At 41.2% G+C, this 27,618-nt stretch overlaps 1 protein-coding gene across 1 annotated transcript; it reads right to left on the bottom strand.

The window, feature by feature from the left end:
- Positions 1-300: 300 nt before the first annotated feature.
- Positions 301-27,359, bottom strand: pla2r1 (phospholipase A2 receptor 1). The gene is made up of 30 exons (XM_084352975.1): positions 27,098-27,359; positions 24,797-25,177; positions 24,510-24,683; positions 24,136-24,300; positions 23,781-23,894; positions 22,862-23,011; positions 22,371-22,565; positions 22,104-22,267; positions 21,079-21,189; positions 19,340-19,452; positions 19,066-19,235; positions 18,763-18,971; positions 18,058-18,203; positions 17,103-17,187; positions 16,874-17,009; positions 16,755-16,790; positions 15,755-15,915; positions 13,936-14,000; positions 11,846-11,949; positions 11,626-11,762; positions 8,710-8,827; positions 8,405-8,544; positions 7,685-7,826; positions 5,983-6,218; positions 4,087-4,267; positions 3,850-3,984; positions 2,713-2,835; positions 2,449-2,625; positions 1,456-1,491; positions 301-1,308 (listed from the first exon to the last, which is right to left on the bottom strand). Exons 1-30 carry the CDS (start codon positions 27,240-27,242, stop codon positions 1,091-1,093), a joined length of 4,467 nt encoding a protein of 1,488 aa, XP_084209101.1. The 5' UTR covers positions 27,243-27,359; the 3' UTR covers positions 301-1,090.
- Between the last annotated feature and the right edge of the window lie 259 nt (positions 27,360-27,618).

The raw sequence follows: 27,618 nt of genomic DNA, 5'->3' as shown, positions 1-27,618 counted from the left end.
CACTACAAGCAGCAAGCCTGTAGACTAGTATTTTAACATCACTCTCCATTAAGGATACAACACAAGGACCAAAACTGTAAACAACTGGCCCCTCAAAGATGTGGTTGGATTGTATTACTACATGACTTCTTGATCCAAGTAGTCATGAGGATGTTCAAAGATGACATAGCACATTATGGTCTTGGTCTGTGGAAAATTACAGAAAGTGAAGTGATTCATGGAATTGAAAGTGGGAATTAACTTTTTTTTTTGTATTCCTCTGTTATTCACACAGCAAGACTCAGTGATAAAAAACTGGAATTGTTAGGCCTAACTTCAGTTTATTAAAACACAAAGAAAATTGTGCAAAAATACATCTAATAACTTGCTATGCATCAGCAGACAAAAGTGAACAAGAGGACAAATCCAGTCATCAGTTATAGGCCATTTTCTATTAGTTTCGAACATACAAAAAACCTCTGGTATCAATATACAGCATGTACGCTTAAAAAAATAAAAATACAAAAGTAATACTGACAAAATTGCTGTAGCACATGTGCAGCTCCAACAGCTCCTGAATTCTTGAAATATACAAAATTTTTAAAAAATATCACTGTCATTTCTATTTTGTCTTTCGATCTGCATCTTTTTATTTAATGATAGTGAAACTTACTTTTGACACTGACAAGCAGACCAAGATTTTTCCTCAAAATATTGTTTCCTCCACTAAATATTGTTTGACAGTGACACACAACAAGTGTCCAGTACCTCTTTTAACAAGTTTCCTTCTCAACATTCTCATGTATGTACACTTGGTTAGTCTAGAGATTCAAATGTGGGCTCTTCAGTGTCAACACAAGAAACATCTTTACAAACATTTGTCTCCTTGACATGATTGGAATAAATGATAACCGCAGAGAGCAACAGGGATCCTTCAAGCACATTCTCAAATGAACGAACGACAAGCTTGCTTTCATCATCTCACCACTGTCCTGAGGAGTCAGCGTCACAGCTTTACAGTGTCATGTGGCATTTATACCTGATGGTGAAATGGTGAGAGACAGACAGAGAACGTGAGACATTGAAAAAAGGGAAAAGCAGGCATTGAGTGCTATTCTCCTGAGTGAGCCTCCAGGTCTGTGATCAGCACATTTCCATCCGACTCCGTAGCCTGTGAGCTGGTTTGTCTGTAATAAGCGCTGGCAAGAGTGGGAAGCCCCTGAAAACGTGTAGCGCTCCTCTTATACACGAACCACATCGCTCCTACCAGCAGGGCAAAGATGACTACAGCCACCAGCACTGCAGCTGGGATGACACCATGATGTAAACCTGAAAGACACAACATGATAAGCTTTATGTTTAATCATGCACTGTATCCTCACTGAGCTTCTAGATAAACACAGCTTCACATGTGAAACCATGTGCATGAGCTCGTGGCACAGGACACATATAATCGTCTGAAGTGTAAATCGTTACCATTTAGCGGCTCCACCTCCACCTCACTCACAACATCTGCAAAAGAACACATACAGTAAAGTTCAACTTAACTTTCAGCATGTATTATCTTCGTTAGTAGACCAAGATCATCACTATGAAATGTGTTTTTATTCCAAATACCAATCTGTATGAAAGGCTTATTTTTACCTTATTATCTTAATTAGCCTTTCCAGCAATTTTGTCTATCTTGTATCTGTGTGTAACTCTGGAATTGGGCATACATAGCCTACAGTGGATCTTAGTTTTACTAAACATTATAACAGTAATGAACAATAACTTTTCAGAAAACACATCTATCCTGAATAAATAACCACACATTTTTCTGCATACAGTAGCGGTGTTATTTAAGTATCTCGCCGGCCTGTTTTGGAGAATTTATGATTTATGAATTATGATTTTCAAACATGCGACTTCCTTTTTTACGTGCTCATTGTGTCAGCAGATACACGCTGTAAACACTGATTTAGCATAAACTTTTAAGGTTTTATGACCAACCTGCAAACGGCTAATTTACACATCCATTGTGTACAGAGCAACTTTATTTTGCAGGTGTATTTCTGAACACTTATGGACTGTAAGTCCAGTCTTTATCTGCTTAATGCTCCACTATGTTCACCAGCCAGTTGCTAATTGTGTCTTGTTTGGGGCGGTGTAGAAGCGTACTCCGACAATACTCTAACAAACAATGAGCTGGGAAATGCTGATATGCTCCTGAAAAGTACTCTGCCAGCCTACACTAATTGTACCATCCTGCTCTCTTGTCTGGTTTGTCGTCTACCGTCTGCCTGAGTCTTAATTAATTTTCTCTTTTTTATTTAATTTCATCCCTGTGGCGTTATTACTGGAGTAGAAAGGTACAGATTTTGGGGACTCACAGCTAGAGAGGGCCAACACATTTTCCAATATATTGTGTGAGTTCAATGCAGGGTATTCACTCTCCTTTGAGAAGCTTCAGCCCCAAATTCAACTTACTTGAGATGGTTTTGCAGACGAAGCCGAGCCGCTCGGTGCACTGTGACAGGTGCCACACGCCGTCAACCACCCTGGTAGTAACACAGGCATCTGCAGTCAGCAGCTTGGAGTCTGGAGCTTTGCTGGGCCAGTTGGTGTAATCCATAGGTGAACCATCCACCCAGGACAGAGAATCCGCTAAAAACAGAGATTTCTATTTAATGAAAAGGGTTTTGAAAGGGATCGTGATCATCTGAGGGGTACGGGAGAGTGACAGATCCTTACTGTCGATGTTGAAGTACATCCCCAGCCACACGGTGTGGTGAAGGAAGCCCGATGACCACAGCTGCTCCAGAACAAAACGGTTCTCTTTCTCACTCTCAATGGTCAGGACATCTGAGGTGTTTACTAGAAAGTGACAAGAACAAAAGAAATTCACCATCACCGAGGAATAGTTTGACATTTGGGGCAAAACATTGCATTAACTTTCCTGAGTTTTGATTCCATCCACATTTTTACAGTGAATATGAAGCTACAGCCAGCAGGATGTCAGCTTAGTTTGGCAGAGGGACTGGAAACTGTCTTTTCAAACTACAACAATACTTTACATTCCATTTTTTGTACAGATTAAAACTAAAAATAAATATTGTGTTAATTAGTGAGCTTTAGAGGTTGTGGTGGATGGATTTTGTTACATCTAGGGATGCCCAAACTTTTTCCTTGGAGGGCCAAAACGGTAAATTAATGGTGGGCCATGGGCCAAAAACAAACATCTATTATGTTGTATTTAATTTAATTTAATTGAATTGTATTGTTAAGATGCAAAGTGGTTCTAGGATCCCAAGACTCTCTGCGCAAAGTATCACTCTGCCCACCGCTCTCAGATTATGAAAAATAATGGAATCCCATACATTTAACAAACACATTTACCCACATAAACGGGATTTGCATTATGAGATTTATTTTTTTATTTTTTATTTTTTTGCTACTTGGAGAAAAGCCAGGACAGGAGCTGTTTCCCCGCTGGCTGTGGCTTCATATTTGCTGTACAGACATGAGAGTAGTACTCATCCCCTCTTCTAACTCATGGCAAGAACATGTAAAAGCATATTTCCCAAAATGTAAAATGTTTCCTTTGAAAACAAATGTAGATTTTTTTCAGATCAAGCAGGATTTTACTGTTTTTATCTTTGTCCTCTGAGTGACATTTTCAATCAGGAACTCAATCACAGCTTTCTATTTTTCAGAGCAGCTCCACCGTTTGACCTGTAGGGGGAGCATGTCACCTATCCTGCACATAAAGAGGCTGATTCTTTCATTTATATTTCTAATTTTCAATCATGATAATCTACATGTAGACAAATGCAACACAAAAATGAGTCAGATAATTTATAGCAAAAATCACATCTGATGAATCCCTACCTTTCTGCCTGCAGTGCTCTCTTGCCTCTTCAAATGTAAGTTTCTGCACCACAGGCTCAAAGTTGTAACAGCCTTGTCCAAATTTGACCCACGTGGAGGGACACGCCACCTCGTATGAGATAAATGGTTTACTGCCTGTGAGAGAGAGCAGAAAATGTTGTGTAATGTCACGCATTATCAGTAACAGAAACAGCTGAAGAGAGGCTGTGTCGAGTATTTCACTGAAGTAGCACTGACTTGCTGGGGGAACATGACAGAGGGCTCCTGGTAGCGGAGTTTCACAGTCGGCTCTCCGCCAGCCTCCGTTCACATCCATGTACACGCATTCTCCTGACACGATGTCTTCATCGTCATCGGCTGGGTCCCAGTGTGTGTACACCGTGTCACTGCCATCTGACCACTGATAATTGATGCCACTCTGTCAAGAAGTACCCACATGTCAGTCAAGAAGTTGTGGTGGCCTGTAACACCCGACACTTACTGAGAAAGCAGGAGTGGAGGTCAATCTGTGTAGACAGCAGTTTGATTAACAAGAACTTGGGGGAATACTTGAAAGACTTTTCGGATGTCTGTGTTGCCGTTCACATTGACCTCTGACATTATTTTCTTTATTGCATATTCTGTACGTACACTAACATTATCGTATACAGTAATATCAGATTCTTGTACTTAATATATGATGTACACTAGGGGGCGAGTCATTATTGACCTGGCTGGTTATTAGAGCCGATATTCAACATTTTTCTGTTTATGTTGTTGTTTTTTTTATTTGATTGCTGATGAACTAAATGAATTTAAAATGTGCTACTTTGGTTCTGATACAGCTGGTAATCTGCAAAGTAGCTAGTAACTACAATTATCATATAAATGTATTGAGTAAAAGCATAACATTTGCCTCCAAAATGTAGTGGAGTGGAAGTATAACGTAGCAGAAAATGGTAATACTCAGGTAAAGTACCTCAAAGTTGAACTTAAGTACAGTGCTTAAGTAAACGTACTCAGTTACATTCCACCACTGGTGTCAGCAATGTGTGGACAATCTATTTGAATGTTTTTACTGTAGTGTATACAGTAAAATCAAGTTTGAGTTAAAAATTAAGAAAACTTCACACCAACTCACCCAAAATATTGGTTCATGATCACTTTTACTGAAATATCCTAGATTTGGTTGCAAGTTAGAAACAAAATCTAAAGCTCAAATTAAATTACTATTTTAAGCCTTTTAACAACAAAACAATCTGCCCCATGCTTTAGTTACGGGAGATTCCAGTTACTGAATTAACGGAGGTGACGCACACTCAAGCAGCATGAATGAAGCAGACATAATAGTAACCAAACTATGTCAAAAACACTAAAGGTATTTGTGAGTATTGAACGATGGTTACTTTGGGTGGTTCACGAGACAGAAATCGAACAAGATCAGGCAAGAGTGGCAGAGCGAGAATCAGTTCATTCACTCCCTGCGTTCATTTCCCTCCATGACTAAGACATTCCACAGGGACTCAGTGATAGTTGGATCCGAATGTTAAGTCGCTGACTGTCTGTTGGGAAAGCACACGCCTGTGGATAGAGTACCTCCACATGGGGCAAAAGGCCAGGAGAAAAACCCATGAGGCATGTGAGATAACTGTAACTAGCCATCAGTGCAGGGCATCTATGTGACACAAACAAAACACATGAGGTGCCCAGTGAATATTTTAGGACCTCTTTTTTTTTTTTTTAATAATAGTTTCCTTGTTAATTCACGTATGTTACTGTTATAGCTCAAACTTAAAGTTAAACATTTTTAATCTTCAAAATGTTCCCTCAGTCTTGTCAGGTGGTGCATCATGGTGCAGCAAACTACCACACTGCAAGGATTTAGGCTGCTGATGACATGCTGACATGCTTTTAGTGAGAAAAAAAGAAAAAAAAAAGAGAGAGAAACACTTTGGACAAAGCCAGGCTAGCTGTAATCTTCTCAACTCACTTTTGGTAAAAAAAGTTAATAAGCATGTCTCCCAAAATGCTATTTCTTCAAACATAAACTGTAGGAAAGCAAACAAACAAACACAATGCCACCTGTCCAACACAAACATATAGCAGTAGACACAGCAGATGTATATAGTACATATTGCATGAGAGGATACATACGTCTTGACTATACAGTCCAATCCAGTGGGGGACTGCCAATCTATTGACAAGGACAGTAAGGAAAGCCTGGTGGTAGGCATCTGTAACGCTCACTAGGTCAGAATCATTCTCTATGCACATATGCATCGCGTCGTACCAGCTCATGTTGCCAGACACAACCTTGTAGCTGCGGCTCCTGTATTCAATGTTGTCAGGGAGGGGGTGGTGATTGGAGTGGGTGGGGGGTTTGGATGTATCTGAAACAAGAAATAAGGAAACAGAGAAGAGTGTGTGAAGTAGGTAAGACACTGGTAGACTTGGATGTTTTGATCAATTGCATCAATTAAAGGAATAGTTCCACATTTTGGGCTTGTTTTCTTTCTTGTCGACTCTGAATGTTAGAAAATTGTTACTGCTTTCCTATCTGAGTTGTGACTTCCTTGAGTTTTGTTGTTATTGATTCTGGCACTCCCAAAAATGAGTTATGCACATAACATCTGAGCTAACTGTATTCTGGCTGTAGCTTCAGACAATGGAGGGGTGTCAATCTTCTCATCTAAATCTTGGCAAGGAAGATAAGGAATAAACTAATTTCACAAAATGACAAACTGTTCATTTAAAAGTAACAATCAAAGGTATCAATTACTATACTATTTCTAATCAAATTTGGCACATGAAAGGAGGCGCCTGGTTTATTTCATTAAAGGAAAAAATATTTCAACCTTGCAGTCTCCAACAGATTTTTATATGAATGATTTAAAACGCTTGTCTCGCATCTGACTGAAGTTGAACACAGAAATTAGCCACCTGGAATAGCCATTACAGCAAGAGCCTGACCGGTACCTACTTTTTGGGGCCGATGCCAAAAATTCCAATATCTATACACAGGCAGATATACCGTTAGATACATTTTTTGCAGTGAACCCTCAAATAATGTAATCAAAGCCTCGGGCTCTAATCACGGTTACCTGCATGTGTATCTGCAGCAGAGCTATTTAACTGGAGGCCTGGGGGCCAAATGTGGCCCTCTTACAACCTCATTCTAGTCCTTCAATGATTTTGTTAGTAGGCTAATTAGCCTATTAACTATTCATTAGTTATGTCGGTTGCTAAGCAAAAAATACTCTTTTTTTTATAAAAACGTTTGAACCCAGGCTGTTTAACAGAGGAAATATATACAAAAATCAAGCTGACATCATTACATCTGAGATTAAAAAGGTAATTTTTCTTTGTCAATTGTGAAAACATATTTAACTAGAAGCATTAAAGGGCAGATATAGGGACTGTAAAAGTCTGTCCCCTTAGCACTTCACATTTTTCCAAATCGGGCCCTTCTACAAAAGAAGTTGAGTAGGCCTGATCTACAGTATATACTGGGTCAACAAAATCTGGAGTCACAACGTTGTATGCAACTCAACCGAAGTTTGTTCTGTTTGCCTGTTACTACACTGTGGTCCCACCACACTACAGTATGTGACTTTAAGGAAATGAAACACCTGCCAGAACTCAAGATTACACTTCATGGCAAAGGCTTTTTTGACTTGCAGAGAGAATAGGTTATAAGACAAGTGTATGAGAGACCATTCCGGATGAGAGAGTTAGAGCGGTCTGACAGAAAAATTGAAAGACAGCTGAAAAACACTCAGTGGGGCAATGAAAGGTTGGCGGTGAAGGAATGAAACCAAAGAAAGTAGTAAAGATAAAGAAAGTGAGGGGATCTTACCTTGAGGTTTTTGACAGACAAAGCCATACCCACTCTCGCTGCACTTCTCATCGTACCACTTCCCTGTCAGGTGGAAGTTGTGGTTGTTGGACAGAACAGTACACAACGGCTCATCAGCAAATCCACTGAGCCACTCGTCCTCCTGGGGGTTCATAAGACTGATGTTACACTTCAACTAATGTTTGCACAGGGGATGGTTGTTTGCCTTATATCATTACCAGCAACTGGTCAACAATTTTAATGGGATTTATGTTTTGTTTTTACCACCAGTTCAGGTACTACCAGGTCACTTAGAGCGCTTAGAGCGGAGTCACAGCAGAGAGTTTAAAAAAAATATTGAATGGTGTGTTAGTATGGACAGAGATTATTTCTGAAACCATAGTGAAATGCTTGTATTGATGGGGATTGTTTTTGTTTTAACACCGTTTTCATAAATATGATTGTGATCCTTGATCGTGTTACGCTATTGAAAAGTGATCGGGAGCCGTGGTGAGTATACTTGTCTTGTTTAAGAACAGTATACATATATCACATGTCCATACACACATTGGTAAGGTATTTTTCTACTTTTGGATGCGAATAGACAACTCACCTGTAGACCTGTGAGGGACACATATTCACACAGACACAAGAGATAGCTCTTTATAGTAAAAATAGACAACAGATTGTTATGTTTCTAACAGCAGTGTAGGCAAACCCGAAGAATTCACAGTAGCTTACAGTGAGATAGCTCTTTGGTTCAATTGGAGACCAGTTGGTGTAGCTGACTTGTTTCCCACTGATCCATCTCATGGTGTCCTCATCATGCAGACCAATCCACACACCTACAGAGCTTCCCTGGAGCAACATGGTGATGTATGCTGCAGAAGGACGGCACGTCAACAAGAAAGTAAAAGAACAAAAGTGTAAACAATGAGCAGTAATCTTCTCTGACGTGCTTACAAACAGAGCTGGAGAGGAGCTTGTCTGATGATGTTTTGAATATAAAATTTATATTAGTATTGTGTAGTTCACTTTTCCTCTACCTTGTTCAATCTCATCTTCTATAGCGACCAGTGTGCCTTTAAAGGACGAGCAGATGGACTGGGCATCTTTCCAACTCTTTCCCTCCTTTGGACTGCCAGGAAGGTGGAGTAGGAGACACTGCCAACACACACACACAAGTTCTGCACAAAACATGAACATCACACTGTGAAATACTAATTATTATTCCCCCATCACCACCTGGATTCTTGTTTGGCGAGTTCAGGTTTCCAATCCCAAGCATGTAGTCGTCTAACATCTGCCATAATTACAAGTTCCTGTTGAAACTAGAAAACAGCTAAAGTTTGGCAGCTGATTTTATGCATTGCCTGAGCTCTCCTTCTTAGGTAACGTTACACGTTATACACATTACACTGTTATATCCCAAGAAATTAAGATGCACAAGGTTAGAAAGGTTACAACTCGAGTACTTTTAGAGAACAAATCTTAGCTTTTACTGTGGGCAATAAACGTGTTTCAGCAGGAAGCGCACATCTTTTGCAAACAATAAAAGATAAGAATTGTTCTTTGTTGATTCCTGCCACTGTCATATAAATTATTTTCTTAGCTGTGGAAAAGTGAGGGCTGCTATTTTTTCATCAACCTTGAGCTGCAAAGTCCACAGTTTGATTCTGCCAGGGGGAATATAGTTTGATGTTGATGTAATCTCTCTCACTGCCCTCACTGTGCCTCCCCAAAAGAAAAAAATTAGATAATTACTCTTTGTTCCATATTTTATGTTCAGAGAGAGAAAGGGCAGACATTGCTACAAGGCTTTCCACTGTGTTTAATATGCAGAACAATGATTGTGCTAACAATAGCCATTTTCCATCTTTATGTTAATTATCATAATCGTTGTAGAATTTCGGCTCGCTAGACCAATCAGGAGAGACGAGGAAGACTCAAAGACTTAAGTTGAAATCGTTTATACAAACTTGATCAAGGAGGAACAACATAACAACACATCTGTGTGCACAGTGTAATGCCAAATCATTCCTCCCGAACCTTCTCCAGTTTCAGGTTATATCTACAGCTCAGAAAGCCTCCCTCCCATACATGGTTATCTGTTTAACAACAAGGAAGGGAGAAGTTGCTGCATGACCTTCTCCCTTTGTTCTCTGAAAGTGCTGGAATAGAAAGAAAAGATCGAAGGTCATCTTACAAGTTTAGACAAACAATCAGCTTTGGTTTGTTTTGGTTTGTCCGGCATCTGTTCTGTAGACATATCTACAGCTTTGCAAAGACCATGAGATATAAACTCATAGAGCAGACGTCCCTCATCCAGACCTTAAGGTTACAGGGTACGTATGACATCGACATCCTATCGTATGAAGACAGAATGTCCTGGGAGAGTCATATTTTTCTCCCACAATAAAGTTAGGCGTTTTTCTTACATGTGAATGAGATGTGAGGGAGTTGGATCGGCAAAAGTTAACGATGACATCGCACTGCTCTCTCAGTACGCAGTTCGTGATCTGAAGAACGAGCCGCTGCAGAAGCAACAGATTTGTTGCTAACACAGTAACGTTAGCACGAAGCACACAGCCACTGATGCACCGGGTGGCCTTTTCTGACTGAGGAACGATCAGCACAGCTATTGTGCTTGTGTTTATGTGATTATGACATTTAACAATTGTTATTTATGTATTTATTAGACTAAAAAAGTTAAGAAAGCTGGTTGAATGTAGCGAACTAGCTACTCACACACTGGCTAACGAGAGCTTCAGTGCAGTCAGTGTCGGTGTAGTCAGGCAGTCCGTGTTCATGTATTTTGAAAGAGTGGCTTTGATGGAGGCCTGAAAGGAGGATGTGGACTTTTTTTTTGGATTGGATACTTTTTTTTTTTGGATTGGATACTTTAATCATTTTGCTTGCTCTTGCTTATTTGTCCAATCTTACCAACCCCAGGTTTAACATTGTATTCAGAAATGTTGTTTTGTTGGAACTTTCTCCTTCAGTTTAGATGATTTTACATGTTCCCGACGGAGACTCACTTTTTTCAAAATATGTCTTTATTGAGGTTGACTCAGCTTGAGTGTCATCAGCAGGGGGTTATTCTGAAGTTATCAACAGAACTCAGTCAAGAACAGTGAATGTAAACACAAACATCCTGCATGAACCCCAGAGGCAGCTGGGGATTCAGAGAAGGGATCGTTTTACAGATTACAGATACCAGATTTTTTGGGGGAGAACGAGTTGAACTGAGACAACTTGTAGCAGTGTGCAAGTGAATAATCGTTTAAAACACAACCTTTTTACTTTAACGCATCTATTTAGCATTTATTAGGACTATAGAAGCATTTAACACATTTTTAACACAATATAATGTAGTAATAAGCATATATAAATACATTCTAAGTGTATGTCAACGATTATTACTTCTCCAGTAAAGACATATTATACAGAATTACAACTGTGCTTTACTACTATATCATCATTTATTGTCTGTTTTCTTTAGACACCAGCCTCCATTTATGGATATAGGGTGGTTAAAGAAGGGTTGTAGATTAATACACTAATAAATGCTTATGTCTGCTTACAACTACATTATTATGTGTTATAAACCATTTATTAAATGTTAACATACTGCGTCTCAATGCTTAATTGTGGAATTTAATTAGTATTACCTTCGCATCAATAAAGCACCATCATTTTAAGTCCATCATGATGTTTCAGCTCACAGATCTCAAAAGACGATCATTATTTATTCCCTATTTGAGGCAACTGCTGTGACTCACAGCTAAAGCTAGTGCAGAAGTGGTGCGGCTTCCTCCGCATACACCTTTTGTTATCTAGGCGAAGACGGAAACCTCCAACTTCTCTCTTGAAATAAAGCGATTAGAACATAAATAATATATGTGTGTGTGTATGTGTGTGTGTGTGTGTGTGTGTGTGTTTGTACAAGCGTATGTCTCAACCTTGTGTCCAAAGTACAGCCATTTTTCTGGACATCCTCCGATGTAGTGCGGCTCCCTGGGAGTCTCCACCACAGACACCGTCTTTCTCTTGCAAACATAACCATGGAGATCGCTGCACTTATTCGTCGACCACTTCCCTGCAACAAATCAAGACAATCTCAACAAGTTCTAGCGTGTGCAAATATACATGCATCAGTGCGTGTTTTCTGAATGTGTTTACCTGTTGACGAGGACATGGTGACGCACAGACCGTTTTTCCTAAGGTCATCTCCAGCAGGCCGCTCTGCCCAGTTCTGAAACTCTACCTCTGTCCTGTCGCTCCACCTGCGAACAAACACAAAAATACATTTAATGAACAGCCCTAGCTGATGTCCTGGTCTTAATGAGCCTGTCAGTGGGTTTACGTGCATGCAACTCATGCTGTGATGATCCTCTTCAGCTATTAAGATACCACCAATCCCAGACCTGGTCTTCATCTCAACACCTGTCCAACTCCTCTGACTGTGATTAAACTTCAATACGAGTCCAATTTCCAACCAAATTTAGCTCAAAAGAATTTCCAGAATAACGGCAAAATAATGTTTTTTATCAACAACAGTTCTGTAAATATCAGGATCGGGCTGCATTGATATGAAAAGCTCCAGTTCAGTCAGGGGCAGTTTAATAACAGGAAGAAGAAGAAGGTGCAACATGATGATTTAATTAAATGAGCGCCAGTCAAACATTAAAACATGATGGAGGTATGGTTACAGTCTCATCTGTCAACACAGATTTGATGTTTTCACCACAACACTCTAATTAAGTCTGCTCACATTGCTCTTTGTTGCGTTTTGCTTTTACATATACATCAAGTTTGCCACCTCATCCAAGCATAAAAACCTTTTTGAGACCTTTCATATTTAGTCATTTACCCTCTATTTTTTATGCACCAATTGAAAATGTGCATTAAAAGTGGAGGTGGGGGGTGCCCTGGTGGCTCAGTTGGTAGAGCGGGTGCCCCATGTACAGGCTGCGTCCTCGCTGCAGCGGCCCCAGGTTTGATTACACCCTGTGGCCCCCACTGCATGTCATCTGCTCTCTCTCTTCCCTCACCTCCTGTCCAATACTTTAGCTGTCCTATCAAATAAAGGCACAAAAGCCTCAAAACAATATTTTAACAAAAAAAAAGTGAAGGTGGAAGGAAACACACTAATCATTGTCTTGCTCAGCTCTAATGTTCATATTTTTGTTTCTCTTTGGTACCTTTTAAATAAGTATGATTACTTCTACATTTTCCTCCCCTCAGATTCTTTAAGAGCTGTTTTCCACCAAATCTAGCTGTATAACAATTTGCAATAAATAGTCAATTTCTTGTCATAAGTGTCCCTCTGTATGGATGTTATTTGTGTTATGATTTGTTTTTTTGGCTTACTTGTTTCCTGTTTTATCTTAGTAAATGTATTTACTGTGTCATGCTTTACTTTCCATTTCCTTTCTGCATGGTTTCTCCTGTGTTTGTTGTGTGTCCTCAGTGTTCCAGGTTGTTGTTCCCCTTTCTCATCTCCCCTTCACTTTATGATTCATTGTCTTTTTTTCTTGTTTTTTTCTTGGATTCTCTTTTACTTTGTAAATAAAGCTTGCTTTTTGTTTCCAACCTGCCTGCCTCACTGTCTCTGCATTTGGCTCCTCACATTTTGGAGACTCGCACCTGTGTCTCCTTTTGCCTTTTGTTTGACTTGTAACTTGTAATCTGTGGATCTGAGACACCTGCTGTTAGCTTCTCTGAGACTGGGCTAGGATTAGTAAAACTCTTTTTACATAAAAGCTGTTGTTTGGGGAGGAAAGCAGAAGAGCATCTCAGTCAGCTGAGGCTTTATTTTTATTTCTTTGTTAGCTTAGACAGGTTGGCAGCTTATAAAAATCTTGAGGCATTTTTTCATCCAGCAACACCTGTACGCTCTTTTCTTTTGAAGCTAGGCTCTCTTTCTTAATATGCCAATTCAGTTCAAGTTTGTTCAAACGATTTGCAGTGAAATTAGTCTACTTTAGGGCCAAACTACGCCTAGAGACCAGGGGCACATTTCATTAAATTTGCAACATGAGATCCTTGACATTCTTTATCGATCAAAACACTGCGAACCTTCCAGCGTTCGTAAACCTTGTAGGTCTCACTCAAACTTATCTGTAATTTGAAAGTGGCTGACGCCATTTGCAATCTGTACCCAAGCAGTGCTGGAAGTTTACTTTTATTAAACTGCCCCCTCATTGTATCTTCATCAACTACATCTGCTTAAAGATACAGAATCCGTGGCAGCACCAATAAACACACACCTGGCCTCCTCTCCAGGCTGCCCAATGGACAGTCCGATCCACCAGTCGGTCGGGCCCAGGGAGAGCTGAGGAGACAGAGTGAAAGGAGCAAAGATTTAAAAAAAGAACTTCACTTTTACCCTCCTCCTTTGCAATCCAGCCCTCACTTGGCTGGAGGATCGCCTTTTCAGAGCCCCTCTTACATGAGCTGCCATTCAGGCGCTCTCCTTGGCCCGTGCTTCGGCTCTTTCATCGCCGTGTTTTGTTCCCTTTATCCCCTCACAATCCCCGACACCACAAGAGACTCCTTTAGTGTCGTCAAAAAGGCCGCCGCCAAAAAAACAGCCTTTTTCTTGCTTCCTGTGTGTAGGAGCACTCAAGCATGAAAGTGTCACATATGAGGTACATTTTAACTCGTCGAAGTGTGTCTGTAAACACTTGAGATTGTATGAGGAACGAGTGTGTCATTTGTGTTCACACTTGTTCATGCACGTGTTTGCTTTTCAGTGTGTGTGTGTGTGTGTGTGTGTGTGTGTGTGTGTGTGAACTGTTAGAAGAATGGGATAAGTGGACCATTGAATGGAGAAGAGCCTCTGTGATTAGGTACATCACTTTGGCTGTGTGCTCCTGTGTGAATTTGTGCTCCTGCCCACTAAAAACAACAAAAGAAGTGTTTATGTCCAAAGATTCTGGCATCTTTTTGGTCACTGCGATTAAATGGTGAGAGTATTTTCATGCATGTTCTCTTAAAATCATGGCATGAGAAGTAAAGAGGTGGTCAAGAAATAACTCACTAAAAAACTGTTAAAGTTGTACATCGACAGAGATAATATTGTTTTCATGTGAAGCAAACTGTGTTTCAAAATAAGCAAAAAATGTTAGATTTCCTTTTAAATAAGCTCTATTATTTTGTTAAACACAATTATTAAAAGGATTAAAAAATAATAATTAATAATTTTCATAGAACATGTTTAAGAATGAATCATGTACAATTTTAAATACTTCTATGCAAAACAAAAACATGATTCCTGTGTGTTTTTTAAAATAATTCTCACGCACTCACTCATTTTCTTGTCTGCTATATCTCTATTTTGGGTCGCGGGGAGTTGCCGCTTTATCCCCCCTTTTGGGGGGTTGCGTGGCTACTGGGGCCAAATCTAATTCTCAAGGGGCGAAGGCCAAGGTACACCCCTGGATGAGACGCCAGCTCATCGCAGGGCCCTCTGATGGCAGAGGCTGCCTCGCAAGGTGCCAACTGCGCATCAGGAGCAGTTTTAGGGGTTCAGCATCTTGCTCAAGGATGCTTCGGCATGTAGCTCAGTTCCGCCCAGGGGAGCCGGGGTTCGAACCGCTACAGCCGCCCCCTTTTAAAATAATTTTTGGTTTTAAATGGGAACGAACATGAAAATTGTACTGTTATCAGTGGTAAATAAAATAGCAAAAAGTAATATTCTGGATAAAATGAATACTATTAGAGTAGTGTTTTGTCCTATATTCTAAAAAGGATTATAATTTAGATGTCTTCTGTTATGAATCTTTATATACAGCTAAAAAAATATATATTCCAGTGCAAACCAGGATACAATTGACGCTATTTTATTAAAAGATACACCTGATTGAATTACATGACGCAAGATGAAAAAGGCTTAGTTTGCTTCTTGTTGTTAGTGTCAACTGTATCCTGGTGTTCACTGGAATATTGATTGGGTTTATTGGGATCACTGTTGTGTACTCTGTACCAGCTGTAAATGGGGTATCTTCTGTTTCTTTCTCTATATATGGCTGGAAATATTACATTTCCTAGAATGTGTACAGTAAATAAGCAGTGGCAGTGACAGACCCGCCGCAAGCGCTCCTTGATGAAGTGCAGCTCCTCTCTGGAGTGAATGGACAGCAGGTAGCCTCCCATCATCTGGCAGGCCAGTGAGACAGCGTCCCAGTCAAAGGGCTGCTTGGCCAGCAGGTACTCAGCTCCGCGGTAAAACACCCAGGGCTCGCTCTCTGTGAGGGAGGACAATTATAACACAATACACATTTTTAAATAACACTAGTCTAAATATAGACATGACGTTACTTTTGTGACTTCCTGTTTTATTTTGTTCTTATATTCTCTTGTGTTTTGTTGTCACTTTCTACTTCCTGCTCATAACAGTGTTCCCAGTGTTATGTGTCCCTCCTGTGTTCCTGTGATCCTCCCCAGTCTCATCCTCCCCCCCCACACCTGTCTCACATCAGCCTCATTAGCACTTCCTGTTTGTTTAGTTTGTATTTGAGCCTGTGTTCTCCCCTCACTCTTTGTTTGTTCATCTGTTCTTGTCCTTACCTCAGTCCTGTTGTCACCCTGTTCTCCAGTCCTTCTGTTTTCCCTGTGCTCCTGATTTGCTCCTCGTGGTTTTCTAGTTTGTCCTCAATTTTTGTATGGCTTCTGTATTTTCCTTCGACTGCCTTTTTATTGTTTGCAACCCAATTTAAGTCTGCTCCCTTTCCAAATCAAGTCTGAAGGAATTTATTTTCTGAAAAACTATATTGCAAATCATCTAAACATTGCGTCTAGTCCAGCGGCAAAGACTTGAGCCTACATCTCTGACCCAGAAGGTCCGATTAGGTTCATACCAGCAGTCCTTTAGCAGATTCTTTTTCTCCTCTGGTTACAAAGCAGCGGATTAAAGCTCTGTATACAGATCACATTACTGCAGTCCTCACAAACTTTATCAAGTGTTTACAATCTGTACAACATACAAGACCATGTACAACAAGGTGCTGTAAAACCAGATTAGACAAATCTAAGATGAGAGAACTGCAATGTGGTGAAAAATGGAGTAAATAAAACTTCTACTTACGCTCTGTGTACCAGTAGGGTTTTTTCAGTTTATCACCTGCAACATGAATCAGAGTTCGGTAAGTAATGCAGTACAGATGTACAGTATGTGCTGTATGTCTGTGGTGTGACGGTGTTTACCTCGGGACATCTTGCAGATCCACTCGTGTTTGGTGTCACAGGGCTGCGGCATGAGAGTGTTGGTCAGGTCACTGTACACGCCACAGTCCCTCCTGTCGTCCTCCTCATTCTTATCCTCTATGAAGGATGTCACCACCTGAGATAAAACCATAATTAATACACTCTCAGGTTATTACGCTGTGCTACAAAAAGGCATGTGAATACTTTCTGAACATCTCTGCGTACTCACAGGGGATCTATCAGACCACTCCCAGGCTCCGAGATGTGCGGGGTCTCTTTTATTTAAACCAACCCAGAACCAGCGACCCTCTGTTCTAAAAAAGAGGAGCAGAACAAAAAAAACACTGCAACATAATCCAGCTGAGCAAGTCTTATAACCTTTTCACATTTGAACTCACCAATACATAGTGGAAGTCTTTTTAGTTGTATCTGAGTAAAATTAACTGTTTATAAAATACAGAATTTTAGTATTTATTTAGACCAAAAAAAAACAAAAAACAGAGTCTTATGTCTTGTATGTGTACACATACTTGGCCGATAACGCTGATTCAGATTCGCACATGTCTCCCTGTGAAGCACAATGACCTTTCTGATCTGTCCTGTCTAGTTAGATGTCAAGCAGAGGTGAAAGACCGTATGACTTTCTTCTATTAAAACCTGAAAACTAAAAGGAGACTGTTGTCATTGACCTAGATACCATGTATTGGTGCCTTTGCTAACAACATCAAACCTTTTGAATATCATTTGAGCAAACTTGTCCAGTCCTGTTTTCATCGTCTGACGAACATTTTCGTGGCTGATCCTTTCTCTAGGTTTCAGACTAGAGGGGGTCATGCTTTTCTTGGCATTTACCTGATTAATTACTTACTCACTGTGGTGCATCCACCATTGTTCACAATTTCATTTCAGAAACTTGTTATTTTAAAATGTTATGTTTGGTTACATGACTTATTCAGGCGTTGTTTTTTCCACTGGAGATGTTGTTTCTCCCTGTAGAAAAGTAATAATCTCTAGACAAATTATAAAACAATCCCAAACCACATTCTATCTTCAGAAGCCAATAAATGAAATGGTGTACTCGCTGCTCTGTGCACATAAAACCTCAAAACATAACTCCCCGACTGATGCATTTGTCAGTTCACATAACATTCCTGCACTGACGAGGCCCAGAGGGCTGTACCAACCCTTCAAACATGGTACTGAGGAGCTGCTTAACAAACACCTGCTCCTCATAGTGGTGGAAACTGGCCAGCTGAGCCCCGAGGGCCTGGCAGAAGAAGTCAGCCTCAACCCAGGAACGCTTCATCAGGACTTTCTCATCGTGAAACACCTAAAAGAGCAAAACTTGGTGTCAGCTGAGAGTTGGAGCTTGAATTGGCAACAAACACTGTCAGATGGGGCATCATATATATGTTTCTTTCTGTATATTTTAGAAATAGTTTGTTCATTTTTCCGTAAGTATCCGTATTCGTAAGCCAAGATTGTACATTATTCACTCAAGTGTCACATTTGATGCAATGTTTTTCAATCATGTTGAGCCATTGTGTATTAATTAAATAAGTATATGTGTAATATACTACGAGATAAATAATACATTTGAAATGCATTACTTATAAGTTTAATACTTGAATAAAGACACTATGTTTATGGAGATGTTCCCCTTTACTTAACATGTAATAATTGAATAAACACATCTGGTGATCCATTTTCTAAGTCTTATCTAGATGGTTTTCTCTCCTGAGTTTATGACTTGAGAACTGGTGGAAAAAAAAGTTTTGCTAGAGTAATGATGCGTGACTTGTGAAACTTTCCGCTTGTACAAACAGATACGTTTGGATTAAAGATCAGAAACAAGAGTCAGGATGGAGAAAAGATGAGGATGAGCCAACCTTAAAACAGTAGAGCAGCCCTGAGTGTGATTCCCACCCTGGAGGACAGGGGGCGTAGGCATCAATGTGGTGCTCTGGCAGCTGGACATCGTGGTAACTGCTAATGCTCTGCTTGCATAATGACAAGGCCTTGTGGGACTTGCAGTCTTTCACCTCCCAGTGACCCAAAGCAGGACCACCTGACATGGCAACACAGCCACCGGCACTGACTAGTGAAAGGAAAAGAAAAGGAGACGATTAAGGAGTTGAAACACAATCACAGTATTCATAACTAGCAAAAAAAAAAAAATCACGACTGTCTACCCGGCTGGTGTTTGTTCCAGTCTGTGAAGGTAAGAGGCAGAGAGGAGCCATTGTGAGGGAGCCATCTGTACTCTCCGATATTCTCCATGTCCGTGAGGCCGATCCAGTAGGACGTGCTACTGTTGGCCCCACTCTCACTGAGCAAACTGTTGACGAATGCCTGCTCAAACCTGAGAGGAGAGGAGAGGAGAGGAGAGGAACTCAAATGCTGTATGAACTACAAAAACAAATTAAGAGAATGTCAACACAATAAGTCATTTGCTCAATAAAACACCTGTTTTCCACAGTGAGAAGAGGAGCCTGGCAGTAATATCCCATTAGTGCGTCTCCATAGTTCTGTTCATGGCTGGTCACCATGTAGCAGGAGTGGCCATGTCGCTTCCAGCCCTGCAACATCAACAACAACAAAACCACCAATCAAACTCCATCTTTGTTGTATTGGAAGTCTTTTTTCTACATTGTGCGAGGCAGAAACATAATCAAATATGGTAAATATTTTTTAAGCAAATTTCATGGCAAACCTATCAAATAGTCAAAAAAAAAGAGGTCAGCCACGTGTGAGAAAAGTAAGGACATAAATGAAGTTAGTGGGCTTCATCCTCAGTACAGAATCTCATAGTAATCATCCAATAGACAAAAGGATCGACAGACCAACTATCAATAGAGGCACACCATAGCTAAAAAATACATGATGTTTATATTACTCAGGCTAAAGCTTCTTTTTGGCATCAGAACAGAATCTACAGTATTGCATTGACACGACTATTGAAAAGTTTCATATCCACCCAGTGTAAATTTGGAGTGTGGTTATTCTTTGTGTTTGTGTGTATGTGTACAATTTATGTAGGTCTTGGCGTTACTTTGTGTGCTGGGGGTGTTTTGACAAGTGGTGTCAATTTGCCCCCCTATTCTAGTCCCTTTTGCTTGCTAAAACCCCCGGTAGGGATCATCAGAGACCGCTGATTTTGTGCCTGCAGGGCAAGTTTCGGCCTCATGTTCCAGCGTAGAAAGTAGTCTGATGACTCAGGGGTCTGATATTCTTGCAACACGAAGGCCAGACAATATGTCAGCAGTGGAGTGAATCAGCTCATTGTGCTTCTGAAGGGGAAACTTGCTCAGAAGTTGAGGCAGCCATGTGGGTCTGCCTGTGCACGTCCTCATCTGTATGGATCTATTGTTGAAGTGCACAGCCCATAATCGGCTTGACAGAGCTAAAAATAAGTCACTTCCATATTAGTCAGATATATATAAAAAAAAATTTAGTGCGGGCAAAGCATTAAAAGGTTGTTTTAACTCAACAAGTCAGATTTTCTTGTAAATCATTTGCTCATGTGAGATATTTGTGAGAGGCTACAAGGAACTTTTATTTTTTGGTTGATTCTCGCAGCCCCTGTGGACAAAGACAGTATGAGCATCATCACCTCCTGCGGCAAAGATCTTGATCCGTCAACAAAAATAGCCAATCATTGCACTAATGGTTTATGAAGGTCATACACAGGCATCAGTTAAACACTCTTGTATTATGTTTAAATAATGCTTTTTGCTATTTCAGACACAACTGTCAGATATTACCTTTGCTTTTTTGGCTTGACCGCAGTAAAGCAGAGCTGGCGCTATGATCACAAAAGCCTGTCCCTGACCAAGTGATTAAGTTGCCCCATTGGTCGGTCAAGTGTTGGAGTTTCCCCATTGGCTGTTGCTCTTTCAAAATGAATAGGTCGAGCAGTGCTGAATTATGTCATCGAGAGGCTTTTGAGGCGTCGACAGCCCTCAATTATGTCCTCACGAGCACATTGACCATACACGCTTCAGCTAAATGCTAGGTTTCCACCTAGTCTTGTTTAAACCAGATTTTTGCCACATTATGGGCTGTCTGTAAGTGCAAAGCTACTGTTCAAAACTGTCCCACTGCACGACAACATTTCCTTGTCTTGCTCCAAGAGACTTGGGCCATTCAGTACATGTTGACCTGGGTGTGTGTGAGTGTGTAATTGTTCATTCATGCTCTCCTACCTCAGGACAACCCTCATCCCAGGTTCCACTGTGACGAACAGGATTCTGGCTCTCTCGTCTACACACTGCAGGCAGTCGTTCATCACATGATGCTAAAAGCCAGTTAGCTTCCTGTGGAAGAGGTTAACATTTTAGTCTCACACAGAAAGCACGAAATGAAGGAGACCTATTGTTTTACTCTTTTCCTTTCCTTAAGTGTTTTATAGTGGATTTAGTGCATGTAAAACATCTTAAAAGTTAAAACAGTTCAAAGTCTGCATCAACAGAAGCTCCTCTCTCCCACAGAAAACACTGTTAGTTAATTTATAAGTTGATCGATAGAAAATGAATCAGCAAATACGGATTAATTTAAATTATTGAATAATTATCACGTAATTAGTCATTTAATGATTCCAGTAACTCATGTGCTTTTCTTTTAAATTATAGTGAACTGAATATTTTGGGGTTTTAAACTGTTGGTCTGATGAGACATTTGAAGAAAACCTGACAGGCATATAGACTACTGTCTACAGAAAAATGACACCATCTGCGTTTGGATTGGTTCCCCTATAGCTCACTTTCATCATGCCATTTTGTCTGCAAGCAGGAAGGAAATCTCCCAGGAAACAGAAGGCTAACTGGTGATCCAGTCAGGCTGACACCATTTCTGTCTGCTTTCATGTCTCCATTACAGAGTAAATTACTAAATAAACTCATGTTTTGTCCTGTGTTGTTGCTATTGCTATATTACTCTGGGGAAAACAGGGAGTGATGCATTTTGGACTTTCATTGGTATCGTTCTTTTCCAGGCTACTGACCACTTAAAGGGCTTTACAACACTTGTCACATCCACCCATTCACACATAAATTCACACACTGATGGCAACAGCTGCCATGCAAGGTGCCGATCTGCTCATCAGGAGCAATTTGTTTAGTTTCTTGTTCAAGGACACTTTGCCGTGCAACAGTCGCCCCTAACTCACTTGTTATAATTGAGCTTCGAGAGAGTTCTCACATAAAACAAGCACCAACACAGGGTTCCCCACCTTTCTGTCAGCTTTGGCACAGAGTGTTGCATCTGTCAAGTTGTTCGGGGGCTGATACTGGTGCCAGAGAGTGAGAGTTACTGGTGATGCATCAGACCACTCTACAGTCGGTGACGATGCCTGTTTCCAAAGACCAATCCACACCTCCATACTCTCCCCGGAAACTGCAAAAACCATTGCATTTACAGAAACAAATCAGTATTTAGAGTATCTATTACAAAGAGAACTTTGTGTTTCTGTATTTCTGTATTGCACGATGCTCCTCACAGTTAGCCAGGAGGTTGAGCAGCATTTCCACCTCAGACAGGGAGTGGACGCTGATGAGGTTTGCCCCCTGAGAGCCACAGGCCCGAGAAGACTCCTCCCAGCTTCCTGCTTCTGTTTCTGACAGCAGCCTGTAGCAGAAACCATTATGAGGCCACCAGCCCTCAGCACACTCTGTATGGATATACTGCCAGCTCTCTGCAAAAAAAGGAGGAGAAATCAGACCACGACAGACCAGAATAACACAGATTCACAGCAGACATTGTTTTGGTCCAGCCGCCAACAGCGCAACAGACAGGGAGGTCAAAGGTTCACTCCCCAGGTGCAGTGCAGCTGTGGAGGCCAAGAGCCACAAAAAAGGCTTCAAAAAAGCTTCTCATACATTTTGCACTGACTCATTATTTGTCCCTGCCACAGGCTAGGACTCCTCTAAAGATGTATGGAGGGAGACTGCATGTCAGGTGTTCTTGCAACGTGTGCGCAAATGCTCTCACCCAGTGGCTCGGCTCTGCGGGTGTCGTTAGGCGTCTTCTTACAGATGTAAGGCAGAGCAGACTCACAGGACATACTCTGCCAGTGACCCTCGTAGGCCGAGTTGTACACTCCACACTGTCTGTCGTCCTTCAGCGGGTGGGCCGGCAGAGCTGACACAATGAAGGAGAAGATCAGTCGTAACTCTTGTGTTTTGTTGACATTCTCTATTCTTCTCCCCAAACATCAACTACTGACTAATGTCCAAACCCAACTTGAACCTTAATGTGAGCTGAATGAAAGTTTTTTCCTCCTGGAAAGTTACAAATAGCTTCTGTGTTGTGTTTAAAGCTCTGTCAGGTAAATAACAATCGCCAGGACTTAAAAGATGACTATGTAGTTGGAGCTCAGAATTGTATTATTTACAACATTAATGAGGTAATAATACAAACTCAGAAATATTTATTTGTTCCATAACTGAATAAACCAGCTGTTGTCAGAGAGGAACATGGTCCCCAGATACACTGTTTGAAGCTAGAAAGGTGGCAGGGTCCGCCAAATATAAACAAAGTAAAACAGTATGAAACTGTGTTGTCCTTTAAGCTCAGGTCAGAACAAAGAGATTTAGTTTCATTCATTCTGCTGAGCCATCATTAAAATGCAGTTGGCAGCAATTGTAATGGACTTAGTTAATAGTTAATCAGTGGCAAAGATTTATTTAGCAGATTAATTTAACACTCGACGCCTTCCAACACCACGTATCAGAAAAGGAGCTGGTGTGGTTTCTCTGGCTTGTACATAGATCTATGTCATGCACACATTTTACAATCTGTCAAAGAGCAACACATTGAAGGAATTTGCTTCTATTCATGTTAAAGCCTCATGAAACAGACCTCGCCCTCTCATTTGGCCCTGGAGTATACCGAACAAAATAATCAGCACCTGTGGTGAAATTGACCAGTGACAGAGGTGCTCCATCAGACCACTGCCACCCCCGCCCATCCTTCAGGTGGTTCAGCCCGATCCACACCATCGCTCCGACACTTGCAAGTCGATCTACCATGAAATACAAACACAGAAAGGTTTTAGGAGTTGGCAAAAAAGTCTTATCAGTTAGGCAGTTGGTAAACAATTAGTCAGTCACACTGGGATTTAAAAATAATCAGATCAGCAGGTGGTAACTCAAATAAATACTGAGCGCTAGAACAAAAACTGAAAAGGGAGAGGGCAAGGCCTAACCCTAACCCTAACCCAGCAACTTTCTCATCCTTGTGTGTGTTTCCTACCAGATGCCTACCTCTGATGTACCTGTGCTCTGCCAGGCTGGTGATGCTGAGCAGACTTCCACCTTGAGCCAGGCAGCTTGACTGTGCCTGGCTCCAGGTGAGGATGGTGTACAGGTTGAACTGGTAACATGCCCGCAGCTCCTGGTTTGACTCCCAGAAACGCTCGCAACTAAAATCTATGAAGAAAACAAACAAAAAGAAGACAAGTTTGCATTACAATGGGTTTGAATTCACATGCAAAACTGGGAAGAGATTCAGTTATGGATCTTGCACTGTGCATGGTGGCATTACAATATGTAAACAGGAGGCGTCCACATACTTTAGGCCATGATGTGTAATTACTCAAGCTCCTCTTTTACTCTGGTGTGTGTGTGTCCATTTTTACCGAGCACCGGACAGAAGCCCCATCTCTCAGCTTCATCATAGCGAGCGCTGGTTGCACACCATGGAAGATGGTCCTCACGCCCCTCTGTCGTGCACTCGGAGTACCATTTGTTGTTGTATCGAAAGGGCAAAGCGCAGGGCATGCCATGTGCATTTCCCAACAAAGTGTGGATATCTGCATATAACACACACCCAAAATGATCATTAAGAGAGTAACTAAGAAGACTGTTTGTTTTATGTGTCTAATCTCCCCAAAGACGTGTCACGCAGGCTATTACAGGCATTTACCTTCATATGGATATGCACAGGGCCCCTCTCTGGGGGTGTTGTACCTTATCCACTCATGATGAGAGTTCTTCTTTACCACCACCAACCGTCCGGCCACAGCCACCTTCCACTGGGACGGCCCGTACAGCATGTTTCCGCTGCAGCGCCACCACAGCACGGGGAGGGCCATGTCGCACTCGAACGTGCCGAGAGGCTGCGTCGTGTCCGACATGTTGAGGCCCAGGCAAGTGCTGGTGCCCAGATTGAAGAGGCGATGTCGGGAGACCCATTTCCACAGCATGCGGCGCGTGGGCCGCTCGCAGTCCTCCAGCACCAGGTTAGAGCGATCCACTGTGATGCAGCGTTTCAGAGGCTTGCTCTCCAAGATAAACAGACCTTTTTCTGGAAAGACATGGATGAGATAACAAAGAAGAAGATGAGATGAGTGATAAGTGTACGAAAGGAGAGGAAGGGGAGGTATGAAGAGAAAAGGGGTGAGGGAGATGAGGGAGGAATTGATGTGAATGTGTTATGAGGGGAGGATGAAAGCCTGAGGCAACCTTTTGTGTAACAAAGCTCTTATGTAACTGGATACTCAAACAAAACAGAGGATGTATACTGAATGTATACAACTGGCAGAGATGAAAACAGCTGGAGGAATGATCTCTTCCTTCATGTCAGTGTTGCATACTGGAGAGGAAAAACAATGTGTGTTACAAGATCTAAACTGAATATTCACATTGGCTGTGTTGAAATTACAGAGTTGGAACGATTGTTTTAGAAGCCTGAGGTGAACTTGAGGGATACGACACCAACACTCTTCTTTTATGTGATGTTATATTCAGTGTCCAGATTTCCTTCCTCTGTATTTATAGTGGCATTCTTACCATCACATTAATACACACACAATATTAAAGTTTGCACAGGAGGGAGGGAAAGTTGATACGTATGAATTCAACAATGACTTATTTTTATCCTGGATTCATCTTTTGATTATTTGTTCGATTAATCAAGTTACTGTTTTAGTATATAAGATATCAGAAAACAGTTTTTCCTCACAAGATGACATTCTTGTGCTTGTTTTGTCCGACCAGCAGTCCAAAACCGGAAGGTATTCAATTTAAAATCACTGAAAAAAAAAAAAAACCCAGCTGAAACCAGAGGTTATGAACATTGTTTTTGTTTAACTGAACAACTGTAGCGATAAAATCAAATTTTCTGCCAGTCATCTCATCAATTCATAAACTGCCAACTCTTATTTCACATGAAATGAGACACCAGCGATTACAAAAATGCTGTGGCGATGTGCTTCTTGGGCATCAAATACATAATGATTTAATATTTACAAAAAAACTAAGTTTATCAGCTTGAATCTAAATAAATTGTCTTTCGACATTTTTTAAAATTAAATATAGGTTAAAATGGATTTACAAATTATTGTACTCTATTTGCTTTAGAGCCTGACTGATATTCAATCTTCGGGGACGATGCCGATACTGATATTAGGGACTTAACCAACTCTGATATCGATTTATCAGCCAATATTCTTCTAAAATAGACAGTAATGTATATACACAGTATTAGAGCCTGACCAATAAGCAGTTCTGGGTGCCCTTTCTGTCTGCCACTACCAATACCGACATTCAGCAGTAAAAAATATACACACATTTTTTGCGATAATCCCTAAATTGTTTTTATTTAACACAGCAGCCCAATTCTGGAGGAATCTGGGGTGGTTCTGACATCATTCCTTCATAAATGAATTGATTTGCAGAACTGTCATTGATTATCAGTCATTGATGGATCATTTCAGCCCTATTGCAAACTTCATCCCATGCTAACCAGATTCCTCTCTTCAGTTTGAGCTGCACCATAAATAGCATCTGCATTTCCCCATGCTCAGACTGCAAATTATTATGTTTATCTCTATTAATGAGCTGATCTGAGGGACATAACAACATGGCCAGCACAGACTGGAAGAGCGTTCATTCAGCCTCTGACATGTCCTTTACAGCAGATGATTAAGAAATCACTGCTGGTAATGTGAGCCAAGCTGCAGCAGAGTGGCTCAAACTGTGGTCCAGAGCCCAATGAGGAACTTGAAGATAAGTTTAGCTCAGGGCAGGAAGAGTTTCACTTCAGTCATCACAATGACAACATGTAGGAATGATAACTCAGCTCTCTCAGCACAGTTACATAATTATCTAGGCTACCATGTTGAAGACAAAAAGCAACCGCAGTATGTATAGTGTGGATTTACTTTGCAGGAGGTTATTATTATTATTATCATTATTATCATAAAAGGACGATGTTTCAACTTACTGTAAAACTCCACGAGCTGTTTTTTCTCCAGGACCTCGCCGTCCTCCTCCGCGACACACATGCAGCTTTTCGCCAACAACACTGTCCCGCAAATAGTCGCCACGACAGCCACGGAGCCGACGAACCGAGACAACTGCGTGAACATTTCGACGGCGGGATGCGGTGCTGAAGCGCCAATGTCCGCACATACCGAGGCTCCTGGACAGAGGGAGTCTGTTTCTGGGGCTCGTTGTTTTTCCTCCTCACAGAAAAACTTTGGCCGAGTCAAAGTTTTTCAGCGGGGGACCAGCGACGTCACGTCTGACGGAGGAGCTGCTGCTGCTCCCCGGGCTGGAAGCTGCATTCCTGCCGCTCCGGACTGTTTTCACTGGGTCACAGGAGCCACAATAACACGGTTTAGACATAAATAAACCCACTTACTGCAGGCCTGTGCTTATAAATAAATAGTCTACCTCCGTTATAGGGAGGCTGCTTACTTTTTACTTCACTACTTACAAGTGAGCTGCGGCGTGAGGAGCAGA

The sequence above is a fragment of the Pagrus pagrus genome (genome assembly GCF_965226575.1).
Source record: "Pagrus pagrus genome assembly, chromosome: 1".
NCBI classification, from domain to species: Eukaryota; Metazoa; Chordata; class Actinopteri; order Spariformes; family Sparidae; genus Pagrus; species Pagrus pagrus.
The sequence above is the reverse complement of the archived record's forward strand: the minus strand, read 5'-3'. Positions and strand labels throughout refer to the sequence as shown.

Bases quoted from the DNA above. Each gene is read 5' to 3' on its own strand.
- pla2r1 (XM_084352975.1), bottom strand. From the start codon at position 27,242: ATGTTCACGCAGTTGTCTCGGTTCGTCGGCTCCGTGGCTGTCGTGGCG. The intron at 11,950-13,935 runs GTGTGTGTTTAT...GTTTGTTCGCAG, and splicing joins CAGCCTGGAGAGGAGGCCAG to GTGGAGCGACAGGACAGAGG. The intron at 8,545-8,709 runs GTAGAGGAAAAG...GTCCTTCTGCAG, and splicing joins AGAAGATGAGATTGAACAAG to CATACATCACCATGTTGCTC.